Here is an 18,232-nt window from a genome sequence, read left to right on the forward strand (position 1 = left end):
CATGCCGGCTGGAGTCGGGAGGCAGCACCCGCAGCCAGTCGGCGAACCAGCCTGGTTGGAGGGGGGAGCTGCTGGAGGAGGGGGCTGTTGGGGGAGGTGAGCAGCTGTGGGGGGGCCCTGGCTCTGGCAGCCCTGGGAGCTGGGGTAAGGAGTGACGTGCCCCTTCCCCCCCACACACACGCACACTGCCCCACCCCAGCCTTCAGCCCCAGGGTCCTGTATGTGAGCCCACAGCTGGCATGGAGACAGGCCCAGGGACAGAGTGGGATTTAGCCTTTGTGGCCTGTTCAGTCCCTGGCCACGCTGCTGAGGGACTGGGGTTGGTGTGATAGGGCCCCCCGGTCCATTAGGAACCCAGTTGAGACCCAGCACGCTCATCTCACGGATGGGGTTGACTTATAATCGTTATTGACCTAGAGCTGGATCGGAGCCAGCGCCTCCGGGGGGGTCCCCATTGGGTGGGGTGCTCTCAGTCCGGGGTTCCTGACAGCTCTTTCTCTCCATTGCAGCCGCCACAGGTGAAGAGGGGAGCAAGCGGGATCGGGCGAGCAGCGTCAAACGCACCCAGGCCATGAGGCGGCGGCACAACGCAGGCAGCAACCCCACACCCCCATCCTCGGTGATGGGGTCCCCACCCAGGTGACATTTCTCTCCACACGAGACACTGACGCACCGGTCCACGCAGACGTTCGCTCAGCCCCACCCCAAACAGCCCAGAGTCTGCTAACAGCATAGCCTAGCCGCATGCCCCAGCCTGGCCCGGGCACCCTGATCCTGACCCGCAGCCCCCTGCTGTCCCAGCCCTGGGCTCCCCGCAGCCCTGCCAGTGCTACTCCGTCCTGACCCGCAACCCTCAGCTATCCCAGCCCTGCCCCTCTGTCTTCCTAACACTGCCTCCCCACCCTGTGCTGATGCCTGACGGCGCATCCCCCTCTCTGCAGCCTGCAAGACTTGCAGCGGGGCCGTGCCTCCTCCCACTCTCGGGCACTCACGCTGCCTTCGGCCCTGCAGTTCGCCAGCTCCCTGCTGCTCCCACGTGGCGCCATCCATGAGGCCTGCAACTTTGACGACACCTCCGAGGGCGCCGTGCACTACTTCTACGATGAGAGTGGTGAGTGCAGGTGGGCAGGGGGATTGCCACTGGCCTGCCCATGGCTTGCCCCATCCCCGCAGGGGCCTTGGGGCACGCGGGGAGGTTACAAGTGTGGCAATCTAACAGTGCCACTGCCCTGCCCTCCCCAGCTCTGCCAGTGCCCCTCAATCCTGACCCGGAGCCCCCTGCTATCCCAGCCCTGGGCTCCCACCCAGCTCTGCCAGCGCCCCCCCAATCCCTATCCACAGCCCCCTGCTATCCCAGAGCTGGGCTGCTGCTAGTATAAATATTCTGCAGCTGGGGGGGAACTGCTCATTCCCCGGGCACCCTCCACCTGAGGTAGAATCGGGGGGCATTCCCTTGCAGAGGGGGGCCTGTAATTTCCCAGGTCTCCCCTGGCTGACGTGGTGACTGTAGCGAGGAGTTGATCCCATCGCGGGGCTGTTCCTTCTAGCCGCATGGCTGTGGGGTCTCCCCTCCTCACCTGCTACACATCCCCCAGTCTAGCTGGCTCCCTGCCTCCCCCTGCAGGTGTGCGGCGCTCCTACACCTTTGGCCTGGCAGGAGGTGGCTACGAGAACCCGGTGGGGCAGCAGGTCAGTGTGGATCACGTGACCAACAGCGCCTGGTGAGTGACACCCCCTTCCCCTCCGCTTGTCATGGCATGCTGCTCTTTGTCCCCGGCACTAGGGGGCACCAGGGAGGGGCAGGGCGGGGTTCAGGGGAAATCACTGGCAGGGTCTGTGCTGCCCTCTGCTAAGCTGGGAGGGGCCAGGTCAGCGGTTGGGTGGGAGACCACCAGGGAAACCCTGGGAGCTGCAAGGAGCGGGGCAGGGGCCCAGTAGGTGGCATTCTTACAGGCAGTTCTGGGAGGCCAGCAGAGGGCACTCTCCCCTCACAGGCAGTACTTGCCCTAGGGGGCACCTTGCTGCAGTGTTGGGGGAGCCAGCAGGGGGCGCTCCCCCCTCACAGGCAGTGCTGGCCTCAGTGTCCAGTGTGGCCCTAGGGGGCGCTGTGCTGCTCATTATTCAGTGGTGGAGCCATGAGTCCAGGATCTGGAACTGTGGTGAGGAGGGGGCTGCTTCCTTCCCTCAACTCCCTGCCCCTTGCTGCCCTTTCAGGGACCGGCATTCGCACTCCTCCAGCTTCAACTCCACCGACGTGCCCGAAGGGACGCCCGCCCTGTCGCTGCTGCAGCCACGCCCTGTGGTGCTGCAGGGCATGCAGGTGCGCAGGGTACCCCTGGAGATCCCTGAGGTAACCGGGGGTCAGTGTCCTGGGAATTGGGCAGTGAGGGGGGCTCTATTGGCAGATGGGGAGAGGTTTTGGTAGGGTTCTGATGGAGGGGGTTAATTTTGGGCCTGGTCTTTGCGATGGAGCAGGGTCTTTGTGGTGGGAGGCTCCCTGTTCGGTGTGAGTGGATTACCTATGAGAGGGGCAGGATCTCTGTTGGAGTGGGTCTCATTGGGGGCACCATTAGTTCGATTGGGTTTGCTGCATGGGGTGTGGTTTGCTGGGGGATTCTGTGCTGTCTGGAGGGAACACCCCCTTATCATGGCTTGGCTTGGCTGTTGGTAGTCTATGGGCAGGGTGCCTGCACCCCGCTGAGCCTGCTCTCCCCTCAGTTTGACCTGCTGGATCAGGAGTCCCTGCACGAGTCCCAGGAGAACACGCTGATGATCGAGGACAAGTCCAAGCCGCGGCAGTACTACAAGTACTGGGTGCTGCCTGGGCGCTGGATGCGGGTGCGCTACGACCGGCTGGCGCTGCTGGCACTTCTTGACCGGTCAGTCGCTCCTCCCATCCCCTGGATCAGCCCCATGGGCCCATCCAGCCTAATTACTACCTCCCCAATCAGCCCCATGGGCCCATCCAGCCTGATTACTGCCCCCCACTCCCCGATCAGCCCCATGGGCCCATCCAGCCTGATTTCCCCACCACACACACTGATCAGCCCCATAGGTCTGTGCAGCTTGGTTTATCTGTCCACCCCCGACTGGAACCAGCTCCATGAGCCCATCCAGCAGGCTGCCCAGCTTACAGCTGAATAGATCGGGGTCCTGGCAGTGCTGGGTGCTTGGGGAACCTGCTGGCAACTGCCAACAGTGGCTGATGCTGCCTTGTGCTCTGGGCCCCCCCAGGAACCGCCGGGTGATGGAGAACATCTTTGTGGTGTCTCTGGGGTCCTTAGTGGCCTTCCTGGGCTACCTGCTGCTGCTGCAGGGTTTCTTCTGTGACATCTGGGTCTTCCAGTTCTGCCTGGTCATCGCCAGCTGCCAGTACTCGCTGCTCAAGGTGAGAGCCCGCCTGTGTGGCCATGCCCTCTGGGCATTGCACAGCTTTGCCATTGCCCTGCAGTCCTCACCCGCAGTCCCCTGCTATCTCAGCCCTGGGCACTCTCCCGCTGAACCAGCTCTGCTAGAATTGCTTAATCCTGACCTTCAGCCCTCCTCTGATGGTTCTCGGGGCACCCAGCACAGTGAGCCCCACTGATACCCCTGCCTCCAGGGTGAGGGAGTCTTGCCTATGCCTGGCTGGTGCCAGCGCCTGGACAGCCCCAGCCTTTCAGCCACTCATGCACTATCCTCTGGCAGTGTCAGCCCTCTGTTCTCTGGCAGGCTGCTAACAGGGGCACCCCAGCCCTTTTGAATTGCTCCCCTGTGAGATCCAGTCCCTGACACCGGCTAGTCACAGAAATCCCAGCTCCTCTGCCTCCAGCGGGGTGCTGGGCCCATTTTACTTCCCAGTCCTGCCCTGGTGAGCAATTACTGGGGAAACGGGCATCACTAAGATCACCTTGATTCTGTTTTTCAGAGCGTCCAGCCTGATGCTGCTTCCCCCATGCATGTAAGTGACCTTCCTAGGGGGGCTGCAGGGCCAGGAGGGGGTGCGCTCCCCTTGCAGTCAGTGCTGGCCCCTATGCCCCAGTGCTGTGCTATAGGGAGCGGGATATTATAGCTCCGAATGAGCCATTCCACTCTAACCAGCCCTGCGCCCCATCCCAGAGGCAGCTGCATGTGAGCACCGAGCGCAGGATCTCTGTTTAAATGGGCCATGGGGTCCTCAGTGTAGTTTGGTGCCCAGCTCTGCAGCCTCTGAGACTCCTGGGAGTTGCGTGCGGGCCCCTTAGCCTGTGCAGTGCCCTGTCTGTAGGCTGTAGGGGTCACTTAGTGCCAGCTGGGAGCTAGGCTGCCCCCCACCACTGAGGTGTGGGGCGGGCCAGCCACTTGGCTGCTCCCATGCCCCTCACCCTACGCTCTCTTGCAGGGGCACAACTGGATCATTGCCTACAGCCGGCCTGTCTACTTCTGCGTGGCTTGCGTGCTGATATGGGTCCTGGACTTGTGCGCCCGGGCTGTGCCCGTCCCACCTGTCACCTTCTATGGGCTCACCCTCTTCTCTACAAGTTTCTTCTACGGTGCCCGGGATGTCACCACCGGTGAGTGTAGGGCACCAGCCAGGGGTAGGGGGCATCGCCTCCCCGTGCCCTGCTGCAGCCCTCCCCCGTCTGGGGGTAGGGGGCACCACCTCCCCATGCCCTGCTGCAGCACCCCTCAGCCAGGGGTAACGGGCTCTGTGAGTCCGCAGTCCCCCAGCGAGGAGTTAGGGGGTGCCATACAGGTTTCTCTGTGGACTCCATTCACCAGTGTGAGGGGGGTTCCCTCTCTAAGTAGGGGTGGGGGCAGTCCCGCTCTGCAGTGGGCATTGGGGGGATGGGGGGTCACTGATTTAACCCCCCCCCATTTGTGGTGTCCTTCACAGTCTTCACCCTCTGCTTCCCTGCCATCTTCCTCTTCGGGCTCCTACCCCAGGTCAACACCTGTCTCATGTACCTGCTGGAGCAGGTGGATATGCACATCTTTGGCGGCACAGGTACGGCCCAGATGCCTGGATTCTGTCCTAGCTCCACAGGGAGAATGGGATCTAGTAGTGAGAGCAGAGTGGGGCTGGGAGCCAGGACTCCTCGGTTCTGTCCCAGCTCTAGGAAGGGAGTGGGGTCTGGCGGGTTAGAGCAGGGGGCCTGGGAACCAGGACTCCTGCGTTCTCTAGTTTGGCTGGTGTGTTGCTGATGCTGCCCCGTGTGAGTGCCAGTGCTGGGCAGCAGGTGGTGCTGCAACCTTGGTGTGTGCATGGGGCCTGGAGGGGGCAAATGGGGGATATTCCTGTGCGACACTGACCCTGCCACCCCTCTGCTTCCCAGCCGCCACCAGCCCCCTCACTGCCCTCTTCAGTCTCCTGCGCAGTCTCCTGGTCGCTGTCCTCCTCTATGGCTTCTGCCTCGGAGCCGTTAAGGTACCTGGGTGCATGGGGCAGGGACTTTCCCCTCTAGGGAGCACCATCTCCGATCCAACCTTAGGATGGGGGACTGACTGCCTCAAGGGTGGGGAATGCGGTATGTGGGCCTTTGCCCTCTAGGGGGCGCCAGCTTCCATCTGGCCCTGCAGTGGTGGGCCGGGGTTGGCGAATGGGATATGGGGCCTTTCCCCTCTAGGCAACCCCAGTTTCAGTCCAACCCCAGGGTGGAGGATTGGCTGGCTCCAGGGGGGTCGGATGTCCCAGGACTCTGGTTCCGTGTGGGCTGGGCTGTGGTTTAAGGTGCGGTGCGATGTGTGAGTGCTGATGGGCCTGGGGGTTCTGAGGCTGGGGAGCAGTCTCCCTGCACTGGGGCTCACGCTCTCTGCTCTCTCCTTTCCAGGCCCCTTGGGGCGACCAGCACGTCCCCGTCCTCTTCTCCGTGTTCTGCGGCCTCCTGGTCGCCCTGTCCTATCATCTGAGTCGCCAGAGCAGCGACCCCACTGTGCTGTGGTGTGTACCCCAGGGCTGGGGGAGGGCCAGGCTGGGCTGAGGATCTTTCACTGGGGGGACTGGGAGCCAGGGCCCCTGGCTGCTCTCCCAACTCTGCTGGGGCCAAGCAGGGGCGGGGCTGGGAGTCAGGACTCCTGGGTTCAAGCCCTAATTCTGGGAGGACAAAGGTTTGTCCTCTGCCCATGGACAGCAAATCTGTCCTGGGGAGTGGGGTAGGGTGATGCTCTGTCACGGGGATGCCAGGCTGGGCCCCTTGGAGAGGGGCTGAGGTGTCGGGCCCGCCCTGATGCTGCTCCTGTAAGGAGGGAACAAACTCCTATAGCCCCCCTGCCTTCTAGGTCCCTGATCCGGGCTAAGCTCTTCCCTGAGTTTGAGAACCGAAACGTGGAGAATGCGCCAGCCGAGGTCCGGGACCCGCTGCCTGAGAAACTGCGCAATTCCCTGGTGAGGGGGGGCGGGGTAGATGGTGGGGTTTATGGGGCAGGGGATGGTTGGGGGAGGGGGCATGTGGCTGGGGTTATGGGAGGGGATAGGGACCGGGTGGGTGGGGGAGGAGAGTGTGGCGGGGGGGAGGGCAGAATAGGGACTGGGTGTCGGGGGGAAGGGATGCTTGGCTGCGGTTACAGGGGGGAAGCGATGGTGTGTGGGGGAGGGGGCATGAGGCTGGGGTAACGGGGCAGGATAGGGATGGATGGGGTGGGGATATGGAGGGATGGGGCATAGGTGGCTGGATATGTGGGTGCAGGGCACGTGGCTGGGAAGATTGGGGTGGGGGTAGGGGACTGCAGCCTGCATGGGGCGAATTGGAGAGAATGGAAGCAGCTGGTGCCTGGATTAATGTGGTCAGTGAAGGCACATGGCTGGAGGTGGGGGGCATGGATGGTTGAGGGGTTGCATGGGGGAGGGAATAAGGATGAGGCATGGCTGGAGGTGGATGGTAGGGGCCCATGGCTGGGCATGGGAAGGCCCGTGCATGGCTCTGCTTGGAGGGGTGAATATGGCTGGTGGCTCCAGCTGCTCCCTCTCACCCTCCTCCCCCACAGCGGGAGATCCTGCACTCGGACCTGGTGATGTGCATGGTCATCGCGGTGCTCACCTTTGCCATCAGTGCCAGCACTGTCTTCATCGCCCTCAAGGTACCGCCTGGGTCGAGAGGGAGGGTACCGCCAGCCATGGGGCTCCTTGGGCAGCGTGGGGCCATCGCAGCTCATGGCGGCAGTGGGTGCAGGAGGGACAGGCAGAGGGCACGGCAGCTTGGTGGGGTCAGAGACTAGGCTGTGTCAGGGTCCCCTTGTCGGTAGTCTGTGGTGATGCTAACAGCTGAGAAGGCAGAACAAAGAACACAGGAGTCCTGGTGCCCAGTCTCTACCTGGTCTAACTCACTATACCCCATTCCCCTGGCAGCGCTGGGGTAGAACCCAGGAGTCCTGGCCATTACGCCAGCCTGATTCTCTGAGTGGACCATAGAGGGAGTTACAGCAAGCTGGGTAAGGGTGGGAGCCATTGGGGCATGGTGGCAGCTGCTGTGAGTGGTGGGTGGCAGCTGGGTTGGTGGAGCCAGAGGGTGAGGGGTAGTTTGGGAGAGGAAGGCTCTGGGGACCTGTGTGTGGGGTGGGCTGCTTGGGGGCGGACGGGGGTCCCGTCAGATGCCCTGATCCTTCTGGGCGCTCAGTCTGTTCTAGGCTATGTGCTGTACGCCCTGGCTGGGCTGGTCGGGCTGCTCACTCACTATCTGCTGCCCCAGCTCCGCAAGCAGCTGCCTTGGTTCTGCTTCTCGCTGCCTGTGCTGAAGCCGCGCGAGTACAGCCAGTTTGAAGTGCGCAGTAAGTGCTCCTGGGTGTGCCTGGCAGGAGGCGATTTCCCCTTCCCCCTCAGCGCTGGCCCCAATTCCCCAGGAAGATGTTGGGGGGGTATGCTGTAGGCAGCAGGGTAGAGGGGCTACTGTCGCCAATGCCCTAGTGCAGTGCTAGTAGGGCGACTTGTTCTTCTGGAGATGTGACAGAAAACATCTCAGCGTGGGCAAGGGATCCCTGTACAAACCACCCTGCGTTCCACCCCAGAGGTGGCTGCATCTCAGCATGGGGCGACGGATCCCTGCTGTTGTGGGGTTCATTGGGACTATCTGTGCATTAGAACCATGTGCTGTCCCCGGGCTGGTGCCTTCTGGTGAGTGCAGGGAGTAACCGCGTGTCCCCCGCAGGCGCAGCCCAGCTGATGTGGTTCGAGAAGCTGTATGCCTGGCTGCAGTGCGTGGAGAAGTACTTCATCTACCCGGCCGTGGTGCTCAATGCCCTGACGGTGGATGCCCACTCAGTCAGTGCCCCCCACCAGGACAAGATCTGCATCTAGTAGGTACCTGTAGCCCCTTCCTGGGGCTCCAACCCCTGCAGCACCTCCCTGGCTACGGCTCCTCCTAGTGCTGCTTCAGGGGGTCCTTCCTTTCCCAAGGAGCAGATCCCTGCAGGGTCCTTCTGCCTCCCACACTCCCTGGGGCTGAGTTGGCAGCGCACGTCCCAGCCCCACCTAGCTTCCTCCACTAGTGGCGGTGCTGTTCAGACCCAGCAGGAAAAGCAATGGGGAGCAAGAACTGGATACAGTGCAGGAAGGGCGGCCTGGGACAGCAGTAATAGGCAGTGAGCAGCTGGCCCTCGCAGAGATAGAGTTTCTAATCTTCCCCTTCATACAGCCAGGTGGGGAAGTAGAAACTCACAGTAGAAAAGGGAGGGGGGTCTGGAAACTGCTCCTTGGTTAGTTTTTAGCATTCTGCTCCCATCTAACTAACGGATGTAGGAAAGGGGACAGGGCTCCCTGCCCCACACCTGGCTGGGCTGGTGGTTACATGCTTGGGTGCCCCTAACATTCTCCCTCTTGCCCCCAGCTGCCGCGCACTCCTCATCACCGTGGCTGGCATGAAGCTGCTACGCTGCTCTTTCTGCTGCCCGCCCCAGCAGTACGTGGCACTAGGTTTCACCGTCCTCTTCTTCCACTTCGATTATCGGCGCTACTCGGAGGGCTTCCTCATCGACTACTTCGTCATGTCCATCCTCTTCAGCAAGGTGCCCACAAACCCCTTGGCTTCGCTGGCGCCCCGGACCCCATGTACCCAGAGTGACTTTCCCCCTGCTCTTCTTCGTGGACCCACAATCCCCTGCTTCCCCTACTCAGCAATAGTCTGTCTCCCACACTCCCTGGCACTCATTCCTACTGGTTTTTCTGCTGATGCTGTGCAATAGGTACCAGAACTGCCCTGCCCAGCATGATCCTGCTGTCTGAGGATCCCTCAGCATTTGAGTCTCGCAGGGAGCCTGAGGATAGAACCCAGGCGTCCTGGCTCCCAGTCCCCCTGATCTAATCCACTACACCCCCGTCCCCTCTTCCCAAACTGGGATAGAACCCAGTGGTCCTGGCTCCCTGTGGCTGAGCTGGGCTCTGTGTTGCGTGACATATCTCTCTCTCTCTCTCTCTCTCTTCCCCTCCACCTCCGGCCCAGCTATGGGACCTGCTCTACAAGCTGCGCTTCGTGCTCACCTACATCGCCCCCTGGCAGATCACGTGGGGCTCGGCCTTCCACGCCTTTGCCCAGCCCTTTGCCGTGCCCCGTATCCTTGAGGAGCTGCCTGCAGGTGCCCCAAGTTGTGGGGCAGGGCAAGGACTGAATGAGTTGCTGGGAATGTGCATGGGAGAAACTACTGGAGGGGGGTATGAGCCAAGGAGTGTTGGGCGGAGGGGAATTACTTAAGGGGCTTATGGAATAGTGAGGGAGTCTGGGGAGGGGGGCTATGGGATAGTGGAGTGCTAGTGGGATAATAGTGGGCGGTAGTTGGGCAGTGATGGGGCGTGGGACCAAGGCGGTTGGGTTGTGGCAGGATAGGGTGCCATAGCTTCGTTGTTGTTGGGCAGCGGTGGGATGGGGAGGTTGGGCAGGGCGCCAGGATGGTTGGGCTGCGTTGGGATGGGGCACTTGAGTGGTTGGGTGGTGGCAGGATGGGGCACTAGGGAGGTTGGGTGGCAGCGGGACGGGGCAGTTGGCTAGGGCGGTTGGGTGGCAGCAGGATGGGGTGCCATGGCTCTGTGATGGTTGGGCGGTGGCGGGATGGGGTAGTTGGGAGGTCAGCATGGCAAGGCAGCGGCAGGGCAGTTGAGCGGGGCACTGGGGCGGTTGGGTGGTAGCAAGGTGCGGTGCCATGGCTCTGTGGCAGTTGGGTGGAGGTGAAATGGGACACTGCGGCTCCACAGGGGTTGTTGCCTTGACACCCCCAGACTCAGCCATGCTGTTTGTGCAGGCCGTGCTGTCGGCCTTGTTCTCCACCCCACTCAACCCATTGCTGGGCAGTGCTGTGTTCATCATGTCGTACGCCCGCCCCGTCAAGTTCTGGGAGCGCGACTACAAGTGAGTGAGAGACGCCCTCTCCCAGCCAGCCTGGCCACTTGCATCCCACCACACCCCCTCACTGCAGGGCCCCCTCAGATCCCCCACCCCACCTAGCCAGCTTCCCTCCCCTTCATGGCCCCCCCACTGGGTCAGCCAGCCCCTCCCCACTCACACACATGCTTGGCCAGTCTCCCCCCGCCCAGGCTGGCCCCCTCCTGGCCTAGCCAAGAGCTGCAGGGGGCCACTCCAGGTGGGAAACCTGTGCAGGGGTCCAGTGGCGCACTGTGCTAACCTGGCTCTCCTCCTTCCCCAGCACAAAGAGGGTCGATCATTCCAACACCCGCTTGGCCACCCAGCTCGACCGCAACCCAGGTGCGTACCCAGTGTGCCCGCTGAGCCCCCACATCTGCCGTGTGCCCAGGGCCAAGGGGACTGGGCTCCCTTGCCCAGAAAGTGGTGGCTGCAAAGGGAGAGCACACTCCACTGAATACCCTGCTGCATCCTGCTCTCTGCAGCACAGCCCCTAGGACCATGATGGAGACTTAGGTCCAGCAGTAAGTGCAAAGAGAGAGTGCCCTCTGCTCTGTGCAGTGCAGCTTCCCCCAGCGAAATGCTGGGGCTTTGGGGCCAGCACTGACAGTGAGGGGGGAGAGCTCCAGCTACTGAGCCCCCCACTCCCTGCAGCACAGCGCCCCCTAGTGCCATGCTGTGTCAGCACTGATTGTGAGGGGAGAGCGGTCCCTGCTTAGCCCTCACGGCCTCCAATCCCTTTTCTATGCCAGGCGCTGATGACAACAACCTGAACTCGATCTTCTACGAGCACCTGACGCGCTCCCTACAGCACACGCTGTGTGGGGACCTGCTGCTAGGCCGCTGGGGCAACTATGCCACTGGTGACTGCTTCATCCTGGCCTCGGACTACCTGAATGCGCTGGTGCACCTCATCGAGCTTGGCAATGGCCTCGTCACCTTCCAGCTCCGTGGCCTTGAGTTCCGGGGTGAGGGCTGGGCCCTGGCTGAGGGGAGTGGGGAGTCTTGCAGTTCTGGCCTGGTTAGGGCCCTTTTCACAGACCCCATTTACTCACAGCCCTCTAGTAACCCCTCTCGTACATTCATAGCATGTGCCAGGTCTCCATCAGCCCACGCAGCCTGGTACCCCGCCTCATCCACAGATCAGACCCATGGGTTTACCCAGCCTGGTACCCCCCCCCCATCACTCCAGATCAGACCCACAGGCCCAGCCAGCCCAGTGTCCTGTCTGCCTGTTCTCGTCCCGTGGCAGTGGGTTGCCCTGAGGGAGTCCCTGGCAGCTCCGCTCATCCCCTGCCCCCCACAGGTACGTACTGCCAGCAGCGTGAGGTGGAAGCCATCACGGAGGGTGTGGAGGAGGACGAGGGTTGCTGCTGCTGTGAGCCGGGCCATCTGCCCCATATGTTGTCATTCAATGCGGCCTTCGGGCAACGCTGGCTGGCCTGGGAGGTGGCGGCCACTAAGTACGTGCTGGAGGGGTACAGCATCAGCGACAACAACGCCGCATCCATGCTGCAGGTCTTCGACCTGCGCAAGATCCTTATCACGTACTACGTCAAGGTGTGGCGGCCGGGGCTGGAGGTGGTGCCTGGGACAGGGAATGGGGGCAGGGGCAGAGTGCAGAAGGCAGATGGGGTGGGGGATGGGGCAGAGAGGGTGCAGCTGAAGGGTAGAGGGGGTAGGAAGACCCATGGGAGTTGGGGGCAGGCACAGGCAAGAGAAGAGGGGTTGGGAGCTCAGCAAGAAGGGCTAGAGGAGGTGGGGTGGGAGGCAGAGAGAGGCCAGGAAATGGGACCTTGGGTCTTCCCCCTGTAGTGGGCGCTGGCCCTGATCTGTCCCCAGGCTAGGGTACTGGCTGGCTCACAGAGGTTAGTGCCAAAGTCTGTGCCCAGGGGGCACTCTGGGTGCGTATGCTCTGGACGTCTAACTCTTCTTGCCCTGGCAGAGCATCATCTACTATGTGACGTGCTCATCCAAGCTGGAGGAGTGGCTGGGGAACACAGTGATCCAGGAAGCACTGCGCCCCTGCACGACCCCCAGCTATGCCGACAGTGATCCCACCTTCAACCTAAACATCGACGAGGACTACGACCCCCGTATGGCTGGTGTCACCCTGTCCTCCTTCTGCAATGTCTACCTGGACTGGATCCAATACTGTGCCGGCCGCAGGGACAAGGTGGGCACCTGGATGTCAAGGCCCACACCCGAGAGCCAGGGGAGCCTAGGAGCCAGGACACCGGGGATCTGGCTCAGCTCTGGGCGGGGAGTGGGATCTAGTGGGTTAGAGCGGGGGTGTTGGGAGCCAGGACTCCTGGGTTCTATCCCCAGGACATGGGGCAAGTCCTACATAGGAAGCTGCGGGTCTGTTAGAAGCAGGGGGTGTTGCGCTCCATGGTGGATGGGGTTCCTGTCCTGTCCTCTCCTCCCTCCCCCTCACAGCTGCCTCTCTCTCCCTGCAGCCCATGGACAAAGAGTGGGACTCCCCGTTGGTCACCCTCTGCTTCGGGTTGTGCATCCTGGGGCGCCGGGCACTGGGCACAGCCTCCCATAGCCTGTCTGCCAGGTGAGACACCCCCACCCTCACTGCCCCCGCCCACAGCATGTCTACCAGGCAAGAGAGCCCCTTCCGTGGCAGTGAGGCCTGCCCCCAGCCTGTCTGCCAGACAAAATAATGGAAAAGCAGATATGGGGTTCATTTAATAACAAATGGAAGGCTGGGAATATAATTGCTGCTAGTCAAATAGGTCTTGTCAAAGAAATGTGGTTTTGTTCGGTGATGAGATGGGTTGATGCTGTGCAGATGTAATAGACTGTTGTACAGTGTTCTGATAATACACGAGTGCTGTGCAATATCAGTAAAGCCCACATTCAATGTCTGAATCTCTGGCTGGCTGACGGCTCTCAGGAAGTCATCGGGGGGACTGCTCACCCAGTGCTGGTGGTTCTGTGGGGATCGGTTCGAGAGCACACGCGAGTCAACATTTTCATCACTGATTCATAGCTTCCCAGGCCAGCCGGAACCACTGTGATCATTTGGTATGACTGACTGTATCACACAGGTCAGAGGAGTTCCCCAAAATACTCACTAGAGCAGAGTTTTTAGAGGAAACATCCTGTCTTGATTTTAAAAAATGGCCAGTGATGAAGGATCCACCACGACGCTGGGTAAATTGTTCCAGTTCCTCACTGTTGAAAACGTATACCTTATTTCCACTCTGAATGTGTCTAGCTTCAATGTCCAGCCACTGGACTGTGTCAGACATTTCTCCGCTAGATTGAAGAGTCTGTGATCAGTATTTGGTCTCCCTGTAGGTACCTACAGACTGTGATCAAGTCACCCTTTTCTTGGATCAGGAAGTAAATATAAAATCACTGCTGATAAAATCTGTGCGTAGCACAAAGATGGGTGAAGTGATAAGGACAGGACAGCCCTGCAGAGCTATCAGGATCACTTGATAAGCTGGGCCTATACAAACAAACTGTTTTAATACAGCCTGGTGCCGAGATCTATACCTGGGGTGAGGAGTGCAGGCCAGACGCCACGGAATGTGGGACGGCGTCTTGGCAGAGCACTGAGGGACCAACAGCTCAACATGAGCTCCCAGCACAACACTGTGGCCAAAAGCACCAGTGCGGCTCTTTGGTGGATGAACAGAGGAATAGTGAGTTGGAGCAGGGACGGGTTTTACCTCTGGCTATGACATTAGTGAGAGCAGGACTAGAGTACTGTGCCCTGTTCTGGGGGCTGCATCTTAAACGGGAAGCTGGGGATGGTGCAGAGAAGAGCCACAGCTGTGGTTGGAGGACTGGAGAAAACCCCTGCAGGGAGAGAGTGGACGAGCGCCATCTGATTAGTTGATCAGAAAGCTGATGGAGAGGTGACTTGATCGCTGTTTAAATACCATCCTGGGTGAACCCCCAGGTGCCAGAGGGCCTTTAAGCTAGTGAGGAAAAGCAGGACAAGAACGGGTGTCTGGAAGCCGACCAGATGCTCTCCAATGAGAAACAAGACCCGTGTTTGCCAGGGCGGGCAATTGACCATTGGAACAAACACCCCAGCGCAGGGGTGGAGTCTCCATCTCCAGTGCAGGCGGTACAGGGGTGTCTGGCCTGGGTTGTACAGCAGCGCAGACCAGGCCATCCAGTGGTCTCTTCTGGCCAGGCATGCCATGAATTTGTGAGACCCCTTCCCCCCCACTGGCAGGACCTGGCACAGCCTAGCGACCAGATCCCCCACCCCCTGCTGAGCCGTGCTATCCCTGCAGCCTGGAGCCCTTCCTGTACGGCCTGCACGCCCTCTTCAAGGGTGACTTCCGTATCACCTCGCCCCGCGACGAGTGGGTCTTCGCCGACATGGACCTGCTGCACCGCGTGGTGGCACCCGGCGTCCGCATGTCGCTCAAGCTGCACCAGGTACCACCCCTGCCCACTGGCCCTGCCCCTAGGGCAGATGGGCACTGGGTTCCCACTCCTCCATGCCCTAAGGGCCACCCCCGGGGGAGGGGAGAGGGCTTATCCTGTCACCTGTCTGCGTGCTAGGGAATGGCCTGGGGGCAGGGGTGACTAGCTGGGAGAGAGGGGAGGGCAAGGGATAGGGTGGGCTGGCCTGCTGGCAGGGAGAGGGTTGGAGCACTGGGAAGGAGGGGAGGGGTAACCCTGTTAGCTTTTTGAGGGAGGGGAGACAATCCTGCCCTATGCTGGAGAGGAAGGGTCTGGAGGTCAGAGGGTTGTAACCCCCCTCTGTGACCCTCCCACTTCCCACCTAGGACCATTTCACGTCGCCAGACGAGTACGAGGACCCGGCCGTGCTGTATGATGCCATCACAGCCAATGAGGAGAAGATGGTGATCTCACACGAGGGTGACCCCGCCTGGCGCAGCGCCATCCTCGCTAACACGCCCGCCCTGCTTGCGCTGCGCCACGTCATGGATGACGCCAGTGACGAGTACAAGATCATCATGCTCAACAAGCGCTACCTGAGCTTCCGCGTCATCAAGGTGAGACACCCCCCCCCTCACAGAACTGGGGCTAGAACCTGACCACCCCTCACCCTGTTTTCTCTTCTTGGCCAGGTGAACCGGGAGTGTGTGCGAGGGCTCTGGGCCGGGCAGCAGCAGGAGCTGGTGTTCCTGCGGAACCGCAACCCAGAGCGGGGCAGCATCCAGAACGCCAAGCAGGCTCTGCGCAACATGATCAACTCGTCTTGCGACCAGCCCATCGGCTACCCCATCTATGTGTCGCCCCTCACCACCTCCTACGCTGGCAGCCACCCCCAGCTGCGCTCCCTCTGGGGTGGCCCCGTTAGCCTGCACAACATTTCCACCTGGCTCATCAGCAGCTGGGAGAGGTGAGCGCTTTGCAGCTCCCCCTAGCCAGTGCTCCTGCCTCGCTTCCCACAGCACACACTACTGGGAGAGGCCAGGGCTGGAGTAGCCAGGAGCTCCCCCCACAGCTAGCGCTCCCTCCCCACTCCCCACAGCGTCCCCTGCTGTTGAGGCCGGGCCGGCTAGCCGGAATGCAGTGCTCTCCTTGAGCTGATACCCCTGTGCCTCATCTCCTCACAGGCTACAGAAGGGCTGCGGAGCCGGGTGCAACAGCGGTGGGAACATTGAGGACTCGGACTGTGGCGGAGGCTCCTCGTCCATCAGCAACAACCCTGCAGGGCATGGGCAGCAGGGGAGCAGTGCCCCAGGTGGGCTGAGCATGGGTATGGCCATCCCGGGGGCTTCAAACCCCCAGGAGCCACCCGTCACCACTGCCCAGCCTCAGCCAGGTATGGAGACCACCAGCAGCAAACCTCCCTGCTCTGGAGGGGGTGGGGTGTAGGCACAGGATGTAGGCATAGGCAGGGCCCATCTGTGCAGTGCTGGGGGGTGTTTTGGGAGACCTAGTGGGATGAGCTGGGGGTGCCAGGCTGTCTCTCAATGGTGGGGGTGGGGCTATCTTGCTGAGGACTGGGAGCTGGAGCAGGGGGATGGGGTGGGTGCCAGAGACATAGGCGGGCTCCGGGTAGGGCTGTCTCAGCCATGCCAGCTCTAACTTGACCATCTCCCCCACCAGGGTCGGAGCAGAGCCTTCCACTGGGCCAGAATTGGGTAGTGCGGCCAGTGCCAGGGAGCCAGGTGGAGAGCCAGCGTGAAGCCCCCCCTGCCGCCCCCTGGGTGCCCGCCCAGCGCCTCTCCGGCAGCCAGCTGTCCTGCACCAGCTCGCTGGCCTCCATGGCCTCCCAGCTTGAGGGCGCAGGGCTAGGTCGGGCCCCCCTGCCGCTCCCGCTGCCCCTACGGCCAGCGCTGGGCACCTCAGCCACCTTTGCCTATGAGGGGCTGTGTGGAAAGTGGAGCCTGCCTGGCCGCAAGGGACTCAATGGGCTAGGGGGGAGCGAAGGAGATGCCTCCCCAGGGACCCCCGCTAGCACTGGCACCACCCAGGGCACACCCCCCCGGGGGGTCAGCGCCAGAGCACAGGTGAGAATGGCCCCCCACCCTGAACCTCAGGGAAACTCCAACCCCTGCCTCCCTCCTCCACACCATGTGGCCTGGGGGAGCTACCTTGCATTCCCTCCACTCCCACACCCAGGGCACCATGGATGGCTGACCCTCTCCCCCCCTTAGGGGCTGTGCCTGCTGCACAGAGCTCCCCTCCATATCAGACATGGCTGTTTCTTTGTGCGTGGTGGAATCACCCATGCACGCACCATGCCCCCACCCATTAGGTGGCTCATGCCAGCTCTGGCAGATCAGCTTAGTGCTAATGGAAAGCCCTTAAGCTGGCTTGGGGCACCCATGTGACGCCCCTACAACAAGCCATTTGAAGGGCACCTGGGATTAGTTGCAGCTTTGATGTTCCCCACTTCCGCCAACCCATTCTGTCCTCTACCGGGCCCCATCGTAGCTGTGTCCTCATGGGGCTCCATCCCCAGCAGCCCAGCCTATCCCCCGTGGAGCCCTATCCTAGCCTGTCCCCCATCCCCTCCATCTAGCCTGTAACCCATCTATTTCTTTCCCCACAGCCCTCTGCACCCCTGGACCAAGGCCCTCTTGCTGACACCACGGAGACTGACTCCCCCCAGCAGTGCCCCCCACTGGCAGAGCCAGAGCAGCAGCCACCCAGCCCTGGTGCCCTACCACCTGACTGGGGCAGGCAACGGGAGAAGGAGAGCCCCGCTGCCCAGCCACTCCTGGAGCACCAGTACTGAAGGGGGGCAGTGGGAGCAGCCGTTGTCCTCCCCTCCCCCTATCGATATCAATGGGCTGGTCCCACCACACAGTGCCCCCTCCCCCCTGCCTTCAGGACCCTGGACAGCAATAAGGGGGCTAATGGCTCCTCCATCTGCCCCTGCCTCCCCCCACCGGACTCTAGAGGGGACCCTATGGACAACAGTGCTGTCCCCCTGTAGTGGGGGAGGGGAGAGACTCAACTGCCCCTCAGTCTCAATGCTGCTCCCTTGGCGCTGCCCCCTCAGTGCTGTATTTAAGGGGGGTTGGGGCCTAAGCGAATAACACTATTTTTGATTTTTTTTTTGATGGTTTATTTTTCTCTGATCCTGGATTTTTGGTTGATACAAAAAATTAAAAGAAATACAAAAAAAAAAAAAAAAGGCAAAACCTCCTACACCCTAGATATGCAACTTTCCAACAAATCTGTGTTGGGTGGGGGAGGGACTGAACTGCTGGGTTATATCCTAGTGTGGGGCAGGAGGAGGGGGTTGGGGGCTAGGGGTTAGAGCAGGCTGAGGCTCAGAGGGCTCCTGGGTTCTATCCCAGGGAGGGGAGGGGGCTCCTGTGGGTTACAGAAAGGGCTGCATTAGAACACGTAGGTTCCAATCTTGCCTTCTGCACCTCTGCTCAGATTTCCCCGTCCAAGGGAGAAGATAACCTTTTATCCTGCCTGGGGTCCCTTTCCCTCAGGGGCTTAGAGATGGGCGGAGAGGT

The 18,232-nt window shown here is 61.3% G+C and overlaps 1 protein-coding gene across 1 annotated transcript; it reads left to right on the forward strand.

Moving 5' to 3' along the window:
• Positions 1-2: 2 nt before the first annotated feature.
• On the forward strand, positions 3-17,900 carry PCNX3 (pecanex 3; the record flags this gene model as incomplete). Its single annotated transcript, XM_038411207.2, has 30 exons — positions 3-96; positions 510-639; positions 942-1,111; positions 1,625-1,721; positions 2,215-2,350; positions 2,719-2,879; positions 3,235-3,388; positions 3,908-3,940; positions 4,361-4,532; positions 4,856-4,966; positions 5,295-5,386; positions 5,790-5,899; positions 6,238-6,343; positions 6,943-7,035; positions 7,572-7,722; positions 8,100-8,247; positions 8,778-8,955; positions 9,390-9,498; positions 10,160-10,289; positions 10,585-10,643; positions 11,054-11,269; positions 11,608-11,861; positions 12,247-12,477; positions 12,761-12,864; positions 14,567-14,714; positions 15,068-15,298; positions 15,374-15,648; positions 15,866-16,074; positions 16,362-16,765; positions 17,311-17,900. Coding segments are annotated over 30 exons (4,692 nt in total), but the record flags the coding sequence as incomplete, so codon positions are not given.
• Between the last annotated feature and the right edge of the window lie 332 nt (positions 17,901-18,232).

Source organism: Dermochelys coriacea, chromosome 7 (assembly GCF_009764565.3).
Source record: "Dermochelys coriacea isolate rDerCor1 chromosome 7, rDerCor1.pri.v4, whole genome shotgun sequence".
Taxonomy (NCBI): Eukaryota; Metazoa; Chordata; order Testudines; family Dermochelyidae; genus Dermochelys; species Dermochelys coriacea.